The sequence below is a fragment of the Peromyscus eremicus genome, chromosome 8a (assembly GCF_949786415.1).
Source record: "Peromyscus eremicus chromosome 8a, PerEre_H2_v1, whole genome shotgun sequence".
Taxonomy (NCBI): Eukaryota; Metazoa; Chordata; class Mammalia; order Rodentia; family Cricetidae; genus Peromyscus; species Peromyscus eremicus.
In genome coordinates this window covers 57,246,489-57,268,363 of record NC_081423.1, presented here as the reverse complement: position 1 = coordinate 57,268,363, position 21,875 = coordinate 57,246,489, and the positions used below count along the sequence as shown (strand labels likewise).

The window sequence follows — 21,875 nt, the reverse complement described above, 5'->3', positions numbered from 1 at the left end:
GAGTTCCTCTAAAGAAACAACCAGGCAGGAAAACAATTAGCTCTCTCAATGAATTGGGGAAGTTTAAATCATAGCTGCTGGAAAACTTACCAATTAGAAACTTAAAGGGGGAACTTATATCACTTCTTCCCTTCCCTTTCCTCCCTCCAAATGATGTCATTTTATAATAATCTCAAAATATACAAGAAGACATTTAAGAAGTGTAACCTGTTGTTGTTGAGGAATTGGGTTTGCTTGAGTGTCAGTGTGTTTGTAACATGTATCAGATTGATTGCCTAACACACAAATCACAGGCCAAACCCACTCTTCACTCTAAAGAAAAAGCACCCCGGTTCTGGTACTGTCTAACAGTAAGATTTGCTGGAGGACAGCATCTGATTATCCTGGGAGAATGAGAACAGAGAAGGATGGCACCATTATGTTTAATTTTACAATAATTGTTGCAGCATTAGCAACACTAGTCTTGAGAAATAGAAAGAGAAAAAATAAAGTTTGTAAGTTGTAAAAAATTATCTGCAAAAATAAAAGAACTATCAGGACAATAGGAGTTAAAAATTTAAGAAGTCCCTATTAAATTATATGACTCCAGTGTACAGACAGGAAACAGTGAAAAATGCATTCACTATTGTGTTTTCCCTAAGAAGCGAAATTCTCATGGTATAAAGTTATAAGATTGAAGCAGGTTGTGTGTGTGTGTGTGTGTGTGTGTGTAAGGGAGAGAATGTATGTGTGACAGAGAGATAGAGAGTGTGTGTGTGAGAGAGAGAGGGAGAGTGTATGTGTGTGTGTGTGTGTGTGTGTGTGTGTGTGTGTGTGAGAGAGAGAGAGAGAGAGAGAGAGAGAGAGAGAGAGAGAGAGAGAGAGAGAGAGAGAGAGAATTACTTTCTTGCTTGTTCCAGCTTTCAAATTGTCTACAGTTGACACAGAGTTTTAAATGCTAAGTGTGCCACACCTGGAGCTTGTCATGTAAACCTACCAAATACCACACCACAGTGAACTAATGGAGCAAAGAGAAACAGCTCTCTTTCTCTGCAGCAGCAAATACCTGTGATGTGGACAGTTTTCTTGGGACAGTCTCTGTTAACACTTCCAGATGAGCTACTGGTAAGCTTGCTTTAGGCTGGGCACTGTTCTAAGGACTTTACTTGTAGTAGTTAATTAACTCCTTCAGCATCACTGTAGAATGAGTACTATTTTATTCCTTGTTCACATCAAGAAAAACATGAGCATACATAATGCAAGAGACATGGGCAGGGCAGGTTTAACCCTCCAGAGCCCCTGCTCTTAATTACTAACACTTCAGTTAATCCCAGGATCTCAAGAGCTCAAGGTCTTGCCTTTTTTAAATTCTTCCTGAAGCTCTCTGTGAACCACTCCTATGACTCAGAGTTCCACTCATAATCCCTGTGGCTGGGCTTTTGTGGACTCCAAGATCTTGCCTTAAAGGCAAGTAGTTGAAGTTCAAGTGAGTGCCTTAGTGGGTCATAGCCACAGCAGCTTTTCATCTTGACTTCCTGCATCCTCATCATTGCTTCTGGCAGTTTCTCTGCATAGAATGCTCTTTCAGTGTCCTATGGCCACATCTCCATGATTGGTGCAAATGATGATGCTCTTTCCTGACCGGTTCCTGCCCATTCCAGAGTGACACTTGTGTCTTCACAATCCTAATGCACTTTGATTATATTCTACTTGTACTAACCTTATAGAAATCATTTAGCTATTTACCTAATCACTCTAGTTTAATTCAAGGGAAGAATCCATATTGTATTTCTCTTTGGGACCTATACGCATAGATCCACTGTATCTGTGCACCACTTCACAAATAAATGGATGGCTGCCCCAGTTGACAAAAAAGAAGCTTCGGTGATTAGCAAGAATTATCAAAAGATTTTTTAAGGGACAAATGTGAATTTGGAAAGGCTAGAGTTTGAAAGGAGGGTGGATAGAGTTGAGTGAGAAGCACTGGTTTTCCTCCAGTTGAGATGATGATCAGAAATACCTTTTAATATAAACTTTACAAATCATTTTTACAGTCAGAACAATTATTCCTAAAAAAAAAAAAACCTAGTCATGCCATGCATGGCACAGAACACTAGCTGTTGCCTTGATCTCAACCAAGAAGAGACTAAACATGTATGAAGTCACTTAAGACCACCATCCAGATGTCTGGTTGATGGGATTTTGGAAGGACCATAGCTGGTGAGAATCATCGCTGGTGAGGCCATTGCTGACACTGAACCAGCTCTTTCACTCACTTGCAGAAGACTTGTCATTTGCAGCAAGTCTCCTTTTTGATTTTGAGACACAGATAAACATATGTGTAAAGCCAGGAAGGTCAACTAGCTAAGAAACAGCTGATGTCCCTTTTTGGTGACTTAAGGGCAGAAGAAGGGCCATGAAAACTCACCAGTGATGGCTCAGGACCGATGTGGTTTTGTGGAAAATGATGTGAAACACACAAACTCATTCAACTTCAGTGGAAATAATAAGGAGCTATATATAGAGAGAGTGAGTGAGAAAGAGAGAGAGAAACAAGACAAAGAGAGGCTGAGGCATCTCTGTCCTGGGATTTTCCATCATAGTGTCAGCCTCTTGGGACTTCACAATTAGTGCCTAGAAATGGGAGGATGGTGTGCATACAGGCAAGGTCAGGTCAAAGATACAAGCCCTAATAAATACCACTGTGCTGTGGCAATGGAGCGTCACATCACAGGGGGACCCAGAGTTTTCCTGTGTCTTTGTTTTCACCCTCATATTGTCTACTGGCATGCAGAGGAGATGGACACAAGCTCAGTTTAGCAGACAGGGTATGCAGGGCTGCCTGCTGCCCCAGAGCCACTCAGGGAAGTAGAGGTGGCACCAGGACTGAATGGGTCTCTAGGCTAAGAAAACAGCTCCTTTTCGTGCCTGCTACAAACAGGATTTGACATGACTGAGCAAGGCTGACTTCTAAGCTTGTGGATGAGGAGAGAAATGTCTTTGGGTCTGAGGATGAAAGGGAAACTGAAGAAAGGAGGTGAATCAGAAGAGGCCCATGGCAACCAAACCAAATCCTCAAGGATAAAATGTGTTCCCACCAAGAACCTTGTTAGTGAGGGCCACGGGGACTACATCTTGGGATTCCTGTAATGATCCTGGGAAAGGCCTTGGAAGCACTGTGCTGGGAAAAACAGGAAGTGGGGTGTGTGTGCAAAGTTGTTTTCTCTTGTGGGTTTCAGGCCCTTCAATGCTGAGAGCCTCAGTGATACAGATGATGGAAGAGGGAATTAGAGCAGCTGTGCAATGCAATGTTCAAACTCTTCAGCCCTCTCAACAGCTGATTAGCTGCCCGAACCCCTGGTGCAGTGTACACTCTGAGGGATGAACAGACTTGTGCTCCATTTCTTAGTAAACGTTTATCCCTCTTGGGCCTCAACTTTCTTATCTGTGAAACGCACCTGATTTTCTTTTTTAGTTTTTCTGTGAGTTAAACTCTATAATATACACAGAGTTCCTTTTAGGGGATGGCCAATATTTTTATTAACTTAAGAACAATGGATAATATTTACTATATACTTGCTATATTCACATATGAAGTACTTTACGTGGGGTTGATTGAGTTCCAATCAGTCCTTCCAATGACTCTCTCATGTACCTATATCCCTCACATTTTACAGATTAATAAATTGAATTTCAAAATGATTCAGTCATTTTCTTACAGCTACACATGAATCTGAGGATGAGAGGTTTAAATATTTGTTTGTACCATTCTTAGGAACATAGTCTCAACACCAATGCTATGGGGCACCCTCTCTATCTCCTACTAAAAGACCCATTGACCACACAGTGTACTTTTAAATCTATTTTTGTGTGTAGCATTAGCTTTTCTGTTTATCTCATTTAACATTTATTTTTTAGAATTCATACACAATACTATAATTACATCATTCCCACTGCAACTTCCTCTCCTTAAATTCCCCCTCTGCCCTCCCATTATTCCTCAAGTTCATGACCCCTTTTAAAATTATTATTATTATATGTATATATAAATACAACATACTGATCCCATTTAGTGTTGCTTGTATATATGTGTGTTTAGGGCTGACCACTTGGGATTGGATAATCAATTAAGGGACTGTCCCTATGGAAGACTGATTTTCTTCCTCTTTTAGTAGCCATTAATTGCCTGTAGCTCTTTGTCTAGATTTAGGGCCTTGTGAGATTACCCTCAGTCATGTTGGGTTGTCAACTGGTATTGTCACTGTGTGGGTCTTGTTTGTTTAGGCAACCATATTGTTAATATTTTGTTGGTGCAACTCCCTGTCATCTGTAGAAGACACTACCTCACAGCAGACAGCCTGGTCCTGTAGCTCTTACTGTCTTTCTGATCTTCTTCCTTCATATTCCCTGAGCCTAGATGTAGGAGTTGCATTGTAGATGTATCAATTGGAGATTGGAACCCTACAGTTAGTTCTTCTCTGCATTTGGTCTCTGTGATGGTTTCTGTCTGCTTCTTTGATGAGGGGGTGAAAGCTAAACGTGTTTGTGGATATAAGGATAAGAATTTAGAATATGGTTGGTAATTCTACTGGTTTAGGAATAAGGCAGTAGTAGTCTGTCCTCTAGAGTCTATTACCTCACCAGTCATGAGTAGTTGGCTAGGTTCTTAGTACTAGCCATGAATTCCTTCCTACTAAGTGAGTATTCAGTACAATTATACAGTTGTTGGCTCCCTCCAAGATTTAAATGCCATTAGTGTACTCTTGGGTATATCTTGCCATTCTCCCATTCTATCTTTCTCCCTTGGCAACTTGCATAGCAGCTTTGGATACTATTAATAGTTTTGATATTTGTGATATGTGGTGAAATGTGGTGATATTTTGTTTGTGCTTTAATAAATAAATCTTGCCTGGAGATCAGAGTGTGGAGTTAGCGATTAGAGGCCGGTAGTGGTGGCTACCTTTAATGTCAGCAGGTCGGAGGAGGAAACAGGAAGTGATATGGCTGGGTAGAGAGAAGAAGTGATAAGGTGTGGTAGAGACAGGAGCTTGGCCCTTTCAGGCTGAGGATTTGGTAGAGGTAAGAAGTCTCTCTAGTGGCTGGCTCCTTTACTGATCTGTCAACATTTACCCTGATATCTGGCTCTGGGTTTTTATTATTAAGACCAATTAGCATTCACGCTACAGTGGCGACTATTGATGCCAATGTAGGATGAACAATGTTCCAGACATAAGTCCAAGACATCTTTTTATTAGTAATAGCAACCTGCAGTCCATGCTTAATAACCTATTAAACAATGTTAAATCATACTTCAGCTTCAACTTTTGAGGTAACTTCCTCACCATTCTACTATATCTGCCATCTACTCTCATCACAAAGAAATATAAAAGTGTTTGGTGGGAAACTGACTTCTTCACATTGATACCATATTCTTGACCCTTATCTTACTTTTCTATCACCACAACAAAGGCAACTTATATAAAAAACATTTAATTATAGCCTTACAATTACTGAGGGTTAGAGTCCATGACCATCAGGGCAAGGAGCATGGCATCAGGCAGGCATGCATGCATGCATGGTGCTAGAGCAGTAGCTGAGAACTTATATCTGATCCACAAGAATGAGGAAGGGAAAGACAGAGCTAACTGGTAATGGTGTGTGCTTTTGAAACCTCAAAGCCTGCCCCTAGTGGTATATCTCTTTCAGCAAGGTCCTCCTAATCCTTCCCAAGCAGTTCCACCAACTAGGGACCAAAACATTCAAACACATGAGCTTATGGGGGGCATTCTCATTCAAACCAGTACATCTCCTGCTTAAGCATGTAGTATATGAATGCAGACATTTTTCATTGTTCAGCAATATTTTTTCCTGAACATAAAGCCAAAAATCTATAGTGAAAATTGTCAATGGCAGCAGAGGTTAAAACATCAATACAATTCATGAGGAAACTAAATATGCTTTCCTAAATAATTCTTGAGTAAAAGGGAAAAAAAACCATTGCTACTTTACTTTATGAATGTCCTAATATGATGACAAGCCAGTGATGAGCTGGATTTTCAACTCAGGTTACTCTTGTACTGGTCATTGGATCTAATTATGCTTTGAATGTGAAATACACCCTGCAGACTTATGTGCTTGAGCACGTGGTGCCTAAGTGATGGAGCTACTTTGGGAGTTTGTGGAATCTTTGGAGTGAGAAGCTGGGTGACTTTGGAGGGTTGCTGCCTGATTCTACTTTGGGCCTAAGCTTTCTGTTTCCTTAACTGTCAAGAAACATATCACAACCATGCTTCAAGTTTCCCAAGCTTGGATGAAGTTATCCCAGCCTCTATGCTCTTCCCATCATGATGGAACTCTGAACAAAAGTGAAGGAGGTCAGAGTCCCACACATCGCTGACCACTATATACCCACTTTCCTGGACAGTGTGTTCTGAGACAGCAGTGATACACAAATCCAAGTCCAAGATGAATCACTCCGATTTCTCTAATGATCAACTCCTAAGTGTTTCGACAATGAAATGTCAGAACTCTGTGAAGGTCCACTGCTAGGCTCCTTGATGTGTGGGAGCAGAAGGTGTCCTTGTAGCTCTTCCCTGAAACCATGTGCTTGTGTGAGTGTCTACACACACAGCATACAACACAGACAGTATTACTTCCAGGGTCAGGTAGTGCTTAGGACTACAGGATACAAACTACAAATGCCACTCTTGGTCCTGCGTGTGTTGATAAATCCCAGGAAAAGTGTGGTCAGGTGGGATTCTCTCACTCTGCCTTTGGTCCACCAGATATAGGGACTGCAGATTCTAGGGTGAGGCTGGTGCTTGTGTCCCAGTTTTACTGTCTGCCCCTCTGTGACTTTGGCACTTCATTTCACCTGATGAAGCATCTCTAATAAAAATGGCATGATAGTTTGACTTATCTTGTGGGGACTTTCTGGAGGTAAAAGGACAGAATGATGGTGATGCAGTTGTTGGTTCTCTGGTGCTTTAAGCCATGGCCAGAGATATACTTTTCAGAGTCCTCTGCCTTACCTGATTGGATGTCATCAAGTATCCTGGCAGCTGATTTAGCACCTACTAGCATTCCTTTTGGGGGCAGACATGCTGCAGAGAAGCATATTAGTGCTGTGTTTGAAATGGGTTCTAGTTTGTGGCCCGTGAACAGAAGGAACAGAAAGTGCTGTCCTGGATGGAGCCTGAGGAGGAGGGAATCTCTCAAATGGCAGCCAAATGGATCTTAGTGTAAAGACTGGGAACTAGACAGCAGGTTTTATTATTTTTATTTATTTATTTATTTATTTATTTATTTATTTATTTATTCCAGAGCTGAGGACAGAACCCAGGGCCTTGTGCTTGCTAGGCAAGCGCTCTACCACTGAGCTAAATCCCCAACCCCGACAGCAGGTTTTAAAGTTTCCTGAGACATGCTGTGGATGATTGATTGATAAATAAAACACTGATTGGCCAGTAGCCAGGCAGGAAGTATAGGCGGGACTAGCAGAGAGGAGAACTGAGAGAACAGGAAGGTGGAGTGGAGGAGATGGCAGCCTGCCATCCAGGGAGCATGATGTAAAGGCAGCAGGTAAAGCCATGGAACATGTGGTGATGTATAGATTAACAGAAATAGGCTGAGTATAAGAGTAAGAGCTAGACAATGGTAGGCCTGAGCTAATGGCCAAGCAGTTTAAATAATATAAGCATCTGTATGTTTATTTTATAAGTGGGCTATGGGACTGCTGGGGCTTGGCGGGACCTGAAGAGAAAAACTCTAGCTACAGAGACGTCAATCCCCAGGTCTTCATTCAGATTTAAATCACAATAACTCTTGAGATTCATGCAAACTTCTCTGCATGTGTCTTTAGGGGACATGTGGCTCTCAAGAGTGATTTGGAGTTTCCTAGATAGAGTGTCTCTAGGTTCAAGCTCTGGTTGACCTATTTCAGCCTCTCTGTTGGGATTTCTCTACCTCTGCTGTTCAGACTCCATTAGGAACCACTGTTTAGGGGTTAAAAAAACCCTGGTATAATTGAGATCTGGTATTTCTGTAAGCCTATACATAGGTATGTCTGTTGTTTAGTGTCTCAAAGAAAGAGAATCACAGTTCATCTTCTCACTAGGATTTGACCAGAGAAGCACTAGAGTGCAGCTGTGCTTTCTTTAAGGTAGCACGCTGATGGCAGATCTCCAGATTTTCTAGATACTGCGAGATGGAAAGAGTCTACAGATATCTAGACCAGTTTATAAATATGCCACCTTTCTAGTAGCCCTAATGATACTCACTGTCCTATGATTTAACACCTCCTGTGGCAGAAAGGGCTCTACCTTCTGCAGAAGACAATGGGAAGACTGAAATTGCTACTTCCCAACTGTGACTGACATTGGGTCATTGTTTACTTACTGATCCATCACTAAATGGGAGTGCTGATCATTATAACAAGATCATCCTTATAAAGTTAAGACAATGGGTTGAATTAATATCTGCAAATTTTGAAACCTATGCCTGGCACAGGGTTAACACTCAGTGTAAGTTAACTGTCATTTCACCTTAGTAACTAACTCTGCACTTAGACACTTACTGTCACTCATTTCCTCTTTCAGTCTTACTCATGTGACAGATGTTCCTCCACATATGATGTCAGACTCTGCACATGGTAGATGTTCAAACATTTTGTAAGTAGCATTTTCTTCTAGATCTTTCTCAGGTCACACCATCCTACTGGCTTTTTTTTTTATTACTTGTCTTGTGTCCAGACTAGAATTCTATACCCAGTACAAGACATAGATTAAAGGATGCCCCAGAATAAGAATTTCCTTCCTTGTAATTACATTTAGTAGTGCTGACATCCTTCTCAGAATCTCTCACTTCTATGTTTTGTTTGCTGAGAGAAAAGGGGTTAACTGTACAAGTGCATTGAAGATACCAGTAGGAAAATGGCATTTCAACCTTTAAATACTAACCAATATTCTGTAGACAATGACTACAACTTTCATTGGCTTACTAAAAACAATTTTTACCTTCTCCTTTAAAAATGCTTAAAGAGATTAAATGCAACTGTCTTTGTACACATTGCAGGCTTTGTTAATTCCATTCTTGTTGAGCTCCTTTTCACAATGAGAAATGATTAGGAAATATATTTACAGAATAAGAAAACGCAAAACTATGTCAAATACTTGGAAGTAAACTTTAATGGCAAGTCAAAGTGAACTGAAAACATGGAGCTATTTTTCAGTGTTCTTAGGACAGACAATGCAAAAATAAAAGCAATTTATATGAGATTGAAACCAGTTTGGAAACAGCAAACATAAATTAACACAAAGCAGGGAAGTTTGTTTAAACTGAAAAGTTAAGCAGTACTGACACTTCATAAAATAAATTCATATGCAAAACAAAATTCAGAAGTGTTTTTGAAGGCAAGGGTTAAAAGACAAATAATTTAAGAAAATGAAAAATGTTCGTGAAAACATGTAACTTTAACATCACAACAGGACATCAATTGGGAAAAAACACTCAAATAAAGAAACACAATTAAAATAGTATTACAAAGAATGAAAAAACCCAAGGTTATAAATTGAAAACTTCACCACACCCTGGCTGTTACTGGAGTGCTACTGGAAACCCCAGCTTCAGAGAACCTCAAATGATGAATCTTGGTCTCTTGTCTGGAGACAGGGGTTGTAAAGGCAGGAAAGTAGCTTTATCAACAGTGTGACCACTCCAGGAAGAAGACGGTGACCTAGCATCTGTCCTCCATGTACTTAATGTACAGGCATCTCAGTGGCATATGGAGAGAAGAAACAAAGGCAGGGATAGGGGGTTTCTGGACTAGGAGTTCTGGCCTTAATTTGGCCATGGTCTGACTGATCATTACAGGACATTGTCATCTAGGGATCTTCCATGCAGAGCTTTGGCAGTAGCAGTAAGGTCTCTGGAGATAAGAGAGTAATTTGGCTTCCTGTCTTAAGATATTCATAAATTGGGCTGTTGTTTCTGAGATTCAAAGCAGAGAAGACTCAGAGGAGCTCAGAGGAAGGAAAGAAACAAGATGGAGTTGGAAACAAAACAGTTAACTAGGTCGGTGATCAGATTCTCTCCATGGGGAGTACTAATGAAATTATATATCATAGGCAGTTGGAAGCCACCCAAGCACCTGCACCGGGTTCCACAGTGGGCATCATTACAATGAGAATATGTAGTGGGGAGATGGGAAAGGTGGATTACTTGGTGGAGAGATAGGAAAGAAAGTGAAGCAGAGCAGTTACTGCCCTATGTAGAGAGGTACAACTAGAGACATGGTGGTGGGGTAAGGAACAGGTTGCTATGAGGAGCCTGCACAACCACCTGAGGTCATGGTGATGTCCCAGCTTGGACTGCTGCCGAGGGCCATGTCTGGGTCTGTGGTCTACCATAACTGGGGTCTGTATTGATGTCCATGGCCCATGTTGCCACTGAAAGCTATACAGATAGATCCATCTGGTTTTTGTCTATAAGAAACACAGTTCCCAGACTCAGAAAGACAAACATGATAAGTACTCACTCATAAGTGGATACTAAGCAAAGGATAACCAGACTACAACCCACAGTTTCAGAGAAGCTAGCTAACAAGGAGGACCCTAAGAGGGATACATAGATTGCCCTGGGTAGGAGAAGTAAATGAGATCTCCTGAGTAAACTGGAGGCTGGGGGGGGAGGCAATAGAGAGGAGGGGATGGGGGGTGAGAACATGAGGGAACTGGTTTGTCAAGCTAGGGGAGGGATGGAGTGGGAGAGCAATGAAAGAGATATCTTGACAGAGGGAGACATTGTGGAGTTAGGGAGAAACCTGGTGCTAGAGAAATTCTCAGGAATCTGCAAGGATGATCAGCTTACACTACTAGCAATAGTGGAGAGGAGCCTGAGCTGGCCTACCCTAGTAATTAGATTGTTGAATACCCTAACTGTCATCATAGAGCCTTCATCCAGTAACTTATGGAAGCAGATGCAGAGACCCACAGCCAAGCACCAGGCTGAGTTCTGGGAGTCCAGTCGAAGAGAGGGAAGAGGGATTCTATGAGCAAGGGGATCATGATCATAATGGGAAACCTACAGAGATGACTGAACCAAGCTCATAGGAACTCATGAACTTTAGATGACAGCTGTGGAACCTGCATGGGACCAGACTAGGTTCTCTGCATACAAGAGAAAGTTGTAAAGCTTGGTCTGTTTGAGGGGCCCCTGGCAGTGGGATCAGGATCTATCCCTGGTGCATGAGCTGGCTGTTTGGAGCCCATTACTTATGGTGGGACGCTTTGCTCAGCCTTGATGCATTAGGGGAGGGGCTTGGCCCTGCCTCAACTGAATATATTAGGCTTTGATGACTCCCCATGGGAGGCCTTACCCTTTTGGAGGAGGGGATGGGTGAGTGGTCCTGGGAAGGCTGGTGGGGGAGCAGGAGGAGAGATGAGAGGGGGAATCTGTGGTTGGTATGTAAAATGAATAAAAAAATTCTTAAAAGATTTATATTCAATATGCCTGAGACAGAGGAAAAATCTTTCAGTTTATTAGATTAATGCATCTTAACCTTGGTAAAAACGCAAATATTTAATTGAGTAACATTGTTATGCATTTTGAAAAAGTAAAACTGAAGATATTTGCTGTGGAACAACCCTTTTCTACACTATGAATATGGATTACTCTCATTTGCTAATAAAAAGCTAGTTGGCTGATAGCTGGGCAGGAAGAGATTGAGCACAAGAGCCAGACTAGGAAAATTTTGGGAGGAGAAAGGCAGAATCAGAGAGTTGCTGGCAAATTCAGAGAAGCAAGATGAGAATGTTGTACTGAGAAAAGGAACCAAGTCATGTGGTTAAACACAGATAAGAATTATGGGTTAATTTAAGTGTAATAGTTAGCTAGTAACAAGCCTCAGCTATCAAGAAAGCATTTATAATAATAATAATAATAATAATAATAATAATAATAATAATAATAATAATACAGTTCACCATCAAAGAAAGGCAGACCCTTAAGGTAAATCACCGGGAAATGTTTTTCAAGCATATGGAACCAAAATACAAGTATTCATCATAATTCACGATTCTAATATCTAAAAAAAGAAGACTTCAAACCAAAACTAACAGAATAGATAAAGAATGTCACTTCAGATAAAAGAGTGATCAAAAATTACAATTAGAGATGATAGTATAACACATGTTATATGGTAGAAGAGTGAGGAATACTGGAGTCAAAGGTTTAAGAGATGGAGAAGATGAAGAAGTAGGGGGGTGTTTTCATACATCTAAAACCTAGGATGTGTGAAAAACCCTTATTGAAATCCACTAATTTAAAAACTAATTACAAAATTATAATTTCTTTTTAAAAAATTAGTGTGAACAGAGATAACATATATGGGAAGACAGTGTGGTTTCCAGAAGACATGGGTTATCAAACAAAAATCTCAGTACCAAGCATAAGGTATCTCCTTACAAGTTCTTGGTCAGGGAAGCCTCAGAAGCAACCAAAACAACAGAAGATGCTAACATTGTTCTTTATTGCCTTTCATAACCAGATGGCAAGACTCTACTTCTTAAGGCACCATATACTTCACTTGCAGTACAAAGAATAATCAATCTCAAACCAACTGAGAAATCTCTCCTCTGTTAACCAGATTTCATGGTGCTAGAAAGAGCTTTTAAAGCAGCCAGAAGAAGAAAGAAATCAATGATTCTTACCCAGTTCTGGCCCATGCATACTGCAATACCATCCTGCAAGGCAAGATATTTCCAAATGCTTAATAGGGCATAACTGTTATGGAGGAACCAACCACTTTCTGATTGGACTTGAGGCCTTCTCCACATGAGAAAATTTCATTCCTGGCACTGTAAACCTGGTCAAAAGTCCATGGGTGGGGATGTCAAAGGTCTTAGGTGAGAACCTACTATTGTTATTTTGCTAAATAATTATGTTGTCAAAGAACCTTCTAAATGTGTTTATATCTATAGATATGGGCTTTCTTCAGTCTTGGTAGAGAAGCTTTCTTTTACAGTGACCAGTGATTCATGGAGTGATACATAGTTGATCAAAGTGCTAAGAACAAGTGATTGTGGGTGCTTAGCCCTACATAGGAAATCAGTATCAACAACCCTCTACAACTCTTAGGAAATATCAATAAAGAATGTGTAAAAAGTATGAAGAAAGAAAGGGGATATAGTACTATGATATGCTATCTTCTGGTCATGACATAGTTGTTGCACTCATTATCTTATGGCAGCTGTGGTTACCTACATAGGACCTACACAAGATCAAGACAGTCAAAATTACAGCATAGATGGGGAGAGACTTACAAGGCTAAGCCTTGCCTGAGGCTCTCTTGGCAGTTGATAGTGGCTGGGAGATGGATAGTCACTTTTCTGTGGGGATTTAACCACTGGTAGACAGTCTATGATCTAGTGGATAGCCCATGAACTCACAGTTGTTGAATGATGAATGGGTCACAAATAAAAACTTTCTAGAACTGAATAATAAAAACTTTCTAGAACTGAATGAAAATGAAACACAACATCAAAACCTATAGAATGAAGTTCTAAGAGGAGAGTTTATGCACATGGGTCTGAGTCAAACCATATATTTACTAGGAAAAAGTCTTATTCAGTACTTTCTAGCTTCTATCATTTTACATAATACTTAAATGACTTTTCTTGTACATCTCTCTTTGGGGACATGAGTAAGGGTAATCCAGAAAACATAGCTCAGAATGGATTGTTGGAAAGAAGGCTATATGCACTTCAGATCTTACTAGTGGATGCTGTAGGTACATTTCGCTGGCTGTTTCACTCACCTCATGCTCAGCTTCTCTGAGTGTTGGCAGAAAATAGCTTATAATTTCCATTTCTCTGGCCTGAGAAGCTGAACAACTCTCCCTATGCCCACTGCTACAAGAAGCAGTCAGCAGTCCACAGCCAAGGACTAACACCAAGTTCCAAGGCTGGCTTCTTGTCTCCAGGTGGGCCTGGCTCTATGAGTGTGACATCTGCCCCTGAGTAACTCTCAGCACCAGGCGAAGCTGTAGTGCAGAACCCATACCCTTCTTCATCTTCAAAGAGTGTCCACTCCTCAGTACCCACGTTCTCCATCCCCAGGAACCACTCTGCTTCTGTAACCATGGCAATGTATAGGAGAAGGATATAACTGGGCTTACAGGTCCAAAGGATAAGAACCTATGACGGCAGAGCAGCAAGTATTAGCCATGGCACCAGGAGCAGGAAGCTAAGGGCTCACTCTTGGACCACAAATACGAGCTGAGAGACTGAACTCGAAATGGCACAAGTCTAAACTCTCAAAGGCTGCCCCCAGTAGCATACTACCTCCAACAAGACAACATCTCTCAAACCCCCAAACAGCACCCTCAATTGGAGATCAAGTGTTCAAATGTCCAACACTACGAGGAACATCTCCTTCAAACCACCACAACCAGTATTGACAAAAATCTGTCTATAATCTTTGAACTTGAGTACAGTTGAGCTGACTCTTAGTTAAGACTAAGGAAGAATAAACCATTCAAAGAGTTTAAGGGAAGAGATTTGGGGCTGGAAGAAAGCCAAGACTAAGTCCTGATTGTTTATATTCCACACATGGGGACACTCAGCACTTGTCTGTCCATGCTTTGTTTGTTTCATTTAACATAATCCAGTTCCATCTGCAAGTGGCTGGATTTTAGTTTTCTTCACAGCCTAACAGTATCCAACAGTGAATATGGATCACATCTTCGTTATTGACTCATCAGCTGATGAACTCTTAGACTATTTCCAATTCTTGGCTGCTGTGATTGGTGCTTCAGCAAGTAAGTAAGTGAACAGGAAGGATCAGAATGAGCACACTGTAATTTTTTTCTAAGTGTTCATGACTGTTGGGTTTATAAAACTTTTTCAGGTTCATTGTATTTCCTAAGCATCATTGCTTTCCAGTCTTGTCTGGAACTTACATCATCTTGATTCCCTAATGCCTTCCAGCGCCGGTTCATGCTTTTGTGATCTTACTCTCTTAGCTGTTTATTTCTCTTCTAATGCACTCTAGATACTGTGTTTAAGAGAAACAATCGGAGGTCTAGGTGACTTTCTCTCCTCTGTGTATAGTATTTTGCTACCATATTGTTTATGAGGTCTCTCTATGTGACCTTGACAGGCCTTGTACATGATGCTCCTGCTTCAGCATCACCAGTGCTGAGATTGCAAGCATGCACCACCATATCCAGCAAAGACTCAGCAATTTCTTTTCAAAGTGTTTAGAATCAAACCCAGGGCTCCATGCACGACAGATGAGCACTCTACCACTGAGCTACAGTCATGCCCTTGATTTTTTAAAACTACCTTAACTTAGTACTTGAAGTTACTACTGTTGGAGGTTTTCTAAACCTCTAATGGCTCAAGCCAATTTCAGAACTTGTGAACCATTTATTTTCAGCTTAGCCTTACTTGTAGGAAAACTTGAGGGTTTCTGTGTAATAATGATTTATTTCACTTCCTGTAAACAAGACTCATTTCCCAATTTCTTTGCTTCCAGATATTAACATTGGAGCAATTAATTATCCATGTTCATCTCAAGTAGCTGTCTTGGGATTGTCTCCCCAAGGCTTCTCCAAAACTAATAAATAACCCTTTTCAGTCCCTTTCTTCATGAACCTGAGATTCAAGCATCAGTCCTGGGATGATGCCCTGGACCAGCCACAGCACAAAAAGCCTCAAATTCTGCCTCCTGCTTTGTAGGAGTGAAGACCCAAGGAACAAGCCACTACTCCCCAGTTGTGGCCAATAGGACTAATCACAAAGTCCTGTTTTAAAAAGTAATGGACTGAATTTTCATCCTATATATGAAAAGGGAAGGCAGCAGAACCAGAGCCACCCAGAGCAGTGGGTAAGATCTAGAGAGCACTCTCTCTGTCTCTGCCTCTGGCTGTCTTTCTGTCTGTCTGTCTCTGTCTCTCTCTCTCTCTCACACACACACATCATCATCATCTTCTCACTCACACCATCCCTCACGTCAAAGCACTGTCATCTCCCTGCATGCAGCTCTCCATCCACAGGAGGGCTGCATAGAGGACAGAGGAAGCTCCTAACTGTGTGTTCCCTGCTCAGCATCATGCTGCTGAGAACAGAGGATAGGCCAAAGCCTGTTTCTTTCTGTAAGCCAGGAGTTCTTTTTCAGCTTGCCCTAGTCTTTCCACACACAGTCAAGCACATAATAGAGGAGTTGAAATCTCTGAGGCCATCTAACCACACCTGCACCAGGGTCTAAGACTTTTGTAGACTCAGAAAGACGTTTATCAAAGCACACGGGTCAGAAGAACCAAGTACTTGCTTAAAACGACTTGGTTCTCAGCACAGAAACAGTGCTTCAAGGGAAGGGGCTCCTTTCATTGACCAGTTTCCAAATTATCTCCTTCTTCCTGCTTGTAGTCTCATACAAAGCAAACAGACAGCACAGAATGCCAACACCCCAACCCTGTCTTCTGTCTCCTGTCTGCCATCCGTCACCAAGTGACCTTAGGCAGTCACAGCTCAAACACACTGCCAGACATTATGAGATCTACTTGAGCAGCCATACAGGCTGCAGGAAGCTGTAGCAGTGTCTGAGCAGATCCAGAAGACCACCCTCTCCTCTCCACAGTTGGGTACCTCTTCTATAAAGAACCCCGAACATCACCTACTCCACTTTAATCATCCTGCAGGCTTATGAGGCTTCTCTGGGTGCCTTCCAGGATGAGGAATCTCCTGACTCCTCAGGTCTCTGCTGGCACAGCACTTGCTTGGGTACCCACCTCCTTCTGACTCCTTACCTCCTGACCTGGACAATCTCTGGTGTTCTGGGGAAGCCCAGGAGAGTTCTCTCCCAAACTCCTCTCTCCTGTGCTGTTGAAACTCAGGGTCTGACCCAGACTGGTCGCCACCTCAGCACCCCAGGCCCTTCTGTGCAGACACAGGATGAGCAGAGGTTGCTTCTGTCTGAGGAGGGAGCAGAGCCAGGCCTCAGCTGGAGAGGGTCCTGGAAACCCTGTTGCTTCCCCTTTCTCCTGCCCACAGAAGAGTTTCCTACAAAAATTGGGTGGAAAATATCAGAGGGTTGAACTGCTAAAGAATAAATATCCCTTAGCCCTGTCCATCAAAGCCCCTCCGATTCATAATCATGTTAGGGTTGGAGAAATATGTCAAGTATGGCATCTCAGCTCTTTGTCCAGAACTCTAGGTGAGGTACAAATTATTACCCTGGTTGATGTGTGAGGGATCATTTGGGTAGGGAATTTGGAGGCAGAGGTGACACACATCAAATTCTAGCCCCACTAGTTATGAGTTGAGAGAATCCAGAAAAACTCATTGGCCTTCTAAACAGTTCTGTCCCCTCATCTGTGGGACAGAGGAAATGTCTGTCGCAAACCGAGTGACTTAGCATCATCCAGCCAAATGGAAAGCGGCAATCTGTGTTTTAACAAACCAGGGACTTTAACAGCAACTGTGGTGGTTCACACCAGTGCTTCTCTGTTACTCTGGAAGCTTCCCCTTAGTGAGTTTAACCCTTTCCCTCCTCTCCCTGTGTTTCTGTTTTTGTTTTTCAGTAAAGTCTGTAGAGATTTTTTTTTCTCTACACCGCATACTTCTGATCTTGGCTTTCATTTTGTCTGCTCTCTTGTCAGTTTATTGTTTGAAACAGGGTCTCCCTGTGTAACTCTGCAACTTGCCATGTAGACCAGGCTGGACTCAAACATACTCTCTGTCTCCCAAGTGCTGGGATTGAGAACTAAGCAAGCCACCTGGCTTGGTTCTGTGTTTAGTTTTGTTAACTTTGTTTTGTTGTCTGTCTCTGTTGCAGGTTTTTGGTTTTGTTTCAGGAGAGAGGTGTTTTGGTTTGGTTGGTTTGGTTTTTGAGAAATGATCTTTTTATGTAGCCCTACTTGGTCTAGAACTTACTATGTCAATCAGGCAGGCCTCAAAGTGAAATGATCCTATTGCTGTGTTTCCTCAGTGCCAGATTGCAGCATCCCACTTTGTTTTGGCAGGTTGGAGATCAGATTAGAGCGTCCCGTATGCTGGACAAGTGTTCCTTCCACCGTGGATTCACACCCCAGCCTCTTACCTGCTTCTCTTCCCACCTCTTCATTTCTGTTGGAGTGTGGACATTTTAGGTAACTTATTGTAGCAATTGAGGGTCCCATTCTCCTCTTCTGGGTTTGTTATTGTATTTACTTATTTGTTTTATGTCCAAAGTTACCATGAATGTACACTAGTGACACCAGAAGGGCTTTGTTCTCCTTCCTGACCACTCATTATCAATCTCCACTCATTGCAGTTGACAGTTGTTTTAACAATCTTCTAGACACTGCAAAGCAAACCAATCCCATCCAGTCCAGTCCTTTGAAGGATATTTACTGCCATAGATGGTCTTGTCCTGGCTGTGGTAGAGTTTCGTGGTCTCTTCTGCTCTCCAGCTTCCTGCAGTCCGGACTGCGTCACCACAAATCTGTGAATCTCCCGGCAGCTACCTTTCATCACAACCCCCAATGTTCTGGGCACCACGAGGCTTCAAGGTCTCCATGCCCTATTGCAAATGAAGCCAGTTCCTTTGGGAAGGGATTAGGAACTATCTATTTTGGGTCTGTTTTTGGAAAAGTCTCCCAGATAAAGCACTGAAACCAGCTGTGAAAAAAGCAGTCTTTCCTACTAGGGACCCTCCCCCAGGGCAGAGCATGGATGGTAGGGAGACAGCAATCTTGGGCCCTGTCAGTTTCCCTTCCTTCTACAAAACCAGGAGTGCAAGCCTAGTCAAGGGTGACAGACCCCTCAACCCTCAGCCCTCCACACTGAGCTAGAGCCTCCATCCCACAGGGGACAGAACAGAAGGCAGCTGCCTCTCTTCTCCTGCAAGACTGAGGCTTAGCTCCAGTAGGAGGTAACTGAAGGGGAGGGAAGAAACACACACACACACACACACACACACACACACACACACACAAACAGACACCCACAGACATACACACATACACAGACATACATAGGCAAGCACACACACACACACACACACACACACACACACACACACACACACCGTGACCATGGAGAGAGAACTGTGTAGAACTGTGTATCCCAGGTTGCTGTAACTTGAGTGGACTCTCTTCCAGGGCTAGGGTGGTAGAGGAGAAATCCTGGTCCTAAAATCCACACCCTCATCTTCTTCCTTATTCCCCATCTATCTACTGAAACAGCAGCTTAGGATCATTTCCAGGCTCTTTCCATCCTCCATTTACACTTTTTACCAGTCTCTCTGAAGAGTGTTCATAGACTCTCCACATCATCCTATCAGAAGTCAATTGCACACTCCCATCTACTTTCAAATTTAATGATGCTGCTGTTCATGCAGAGACTAGATTCCTTGAGATGGAGATGGCCCTTTGGCAGATGCACTACATCCCTGCCATTGGTATCATTCATTTGTAGTTTAATTTTTATCTTTTCCATAAAGAAAGACTTTTGCATTAAAGCAATATTAACCTAATTACTTAGAATTTTTTGTTTAAAACTATTGAGTCCATTCAAATGAGTAGTTTAAACTGTCTTTTTATTTCAAGGAAAAGATCAGTATTTGCCTTGAATTCTGTACAGTAGGTAAGTTCGACTCACCAAAATTATATGCTAATTAAATGTTATTACAGTTACAGTATGAATTATACACAATAAAGGAAAGAGGCTTGGGATACATCTCAGGGTAGAACATTTGTCTAGCATACATGAATGAGGAGCTAGGCTCCAAACCCAATGCAACAAAATAAATATATGAATAAATAAATACAGAAAGAATGAAATACACTTGTTCTAAAATAAGAGAAGACACAATTTTTGGATAGGAAAGACTGCATCATCAAAATCAATAAAGGAGAAATACTACCTGATAGAAACAGTTTTTAAGAAGAAGGAAGCGTCAGGTGTGGTGGCTCACACTTTTAATCTCAGCACTTAGGAGGCAGAAGCAGGCAGATCTCTATGAGTTCAAGACCAGCCTAGTCTGTAGAATGTTTCAGGCCAGCCAGAGTTATATAGTGAGATCCTGCCTCAAAAAAAAAAAAAAGAAAAGAAAAGAAAAAGAAAGAAGGAAAAAGAAAGAAAGGAAGAGTGGAAGGAAGGAAGAAAGGTTTGAGGTATAAAAATTAAGTTACTTGATATTTTAAAATGCCATTAAGTTATAATATTAACTTAAGGAATGTTTCCCCAGCACAGTAAGCATATAAGGATAATTGGATAAAAAAAATGAAAATATGAACACCGAACATTCCAAGGCACTTGTATTTGCTTGGGGAAATTTTGGGATGATTTTCCTTCTCAGTACACTTTTCTGCATTGTATGTGTGTGTGTGTGTGTGTGTGTGTGTGTGTGTGTGTGTGTATGTGTGTGTATTATTATACAGTTGGAAATGTAGGTCATGCCTGGCACACACAAAGCACTGGATTCAATTTGGGTGGGAGATTAGTTTTAGGGATGGAGGTGGCAGAGCCTTGTTACATTGTTAGAGCTGACCTTAGCCTCTTAGGCTCAAGTTATTATCCACAGCAGCGTCTTGAGTAGCCGAGATTACAGGCAAGTGGATCACACCCAGCTCTAAGTTACTTTTAATACTAAGAAAGCAGTTGGCTTTTTTATGCTCATTCTCCATCTAATTGAGAACACTTGGTAAGCATTTCTTGGTGCTCACATTGCAGAAAATTGGGAAATGGATGGAGGCAACCAGAGCGGGGACTCTGAGTTCCTACTCCTGGGGCTCTCAGAGGTTCCTGAGCATCAGCGCATCCTGTTTTGGACTTTTCTGTCCATGTACCTGGTCACAGTGGTGGGGAATGTGCTCATCATCCTGGCCATTGGCTCCGACTCCCACCTGCACACTCCCATGTATTTCTTCCTGGCCAACCTCTCCTTCACTGATCTCTTCTTTGTTACCAACACGATCCCCAAGATGCTGGTGAACCTTCAGTCCCAGAACAAAGCCATCTCCTACACAGGATGCCTGACTCAGCTCTACTTCCTGGTGTCTTTGGTAGCCTTGGACAACCTCATCTTGGCCGTAATGGCATATGACCGTTATGTGGCCATCTGTCGTCCCCTCCATTATACTACAGCCATGAGCCCTAAGCTCTGCATCTTGCTCCTCATCTTGTGCTGGGCCCTATCTATCCTCTATGGCCTCATTCACACCATCCTCATGACCAAAGTAACCTTCTGTGGGTCTCGGAAGATCCACTACATCTTCTGTGAAATGTATGTCCTGCTCAGGCTTGCATGCTCAGACACACGCATCAATCACTTGGTGCTGATTGCCACAGGCTGCTTCATCTTCCTTGCTCCTTTTGGACTCATGATCATATCCTATATCTGGATTGTCAGAGCTATTGTCAGAATTCCCTCAGCCTCTAGCAAGTACAAAGCCTTTTCCACCTGTGCGTCCCATCTGGCTGTGGTGGCCCTCTTCTATGGGACACTTTGTATGGTGTATCTGCAGCCCCTACACACCTACTCCATGAAAGACTCGGTAGCCACAGTGATGTATGCAGTGGTGACACCCATGATGAACCCTTTCATCTACAGCCTGAGGAACAAGGACATGCATGGGGCTCTGGGAAGACTTCTAAGGAAGCCAATTCAGAGGTTAACATGAGGGTTGTTTTGGGAAAAGGGAAATGAAATGGAGTGCATATATCCTTCAATATGTGCGAAGTGTCATTCTATGGGTTAGCAGGAGTGTTTGGACATAGCTCCAGCTCTGAATGAACCTATGTGATGTTGGAAAGATATTTAAGTACATCATCCCTTGCATCTCAATAGCGTTGGTAATAAATAAGGTCCCACTAATACCAATACTAGAATATTGCAGGGTTGAATTTTCAATG

At 42.0% G+C, this 21,875-nt stretch overlaps 1 protein-coding gene across 1 annotated transcript; it reads left to right on the top strand.

Annotated features, from left to right (window-relative positions):
* Nucleotides 1-20,704: 20,704 nt before the first annotated feature.
* On the top strand, nucleotides 20,705-21,643 carry LOC131916208 (olfactory receptor 1D2). The gene has a single exon (XM_059269516.1). The coding sequence runs from the start codon at nucleotides 20,705-20,707 to the stop codon at nucleotides 21,641-21,643; it is 939 nt and encodes a 312-aa protein (XP_059125499.1).
* Nucleotides 21,644-21,875: the final 232 nt, after the last annotated feature.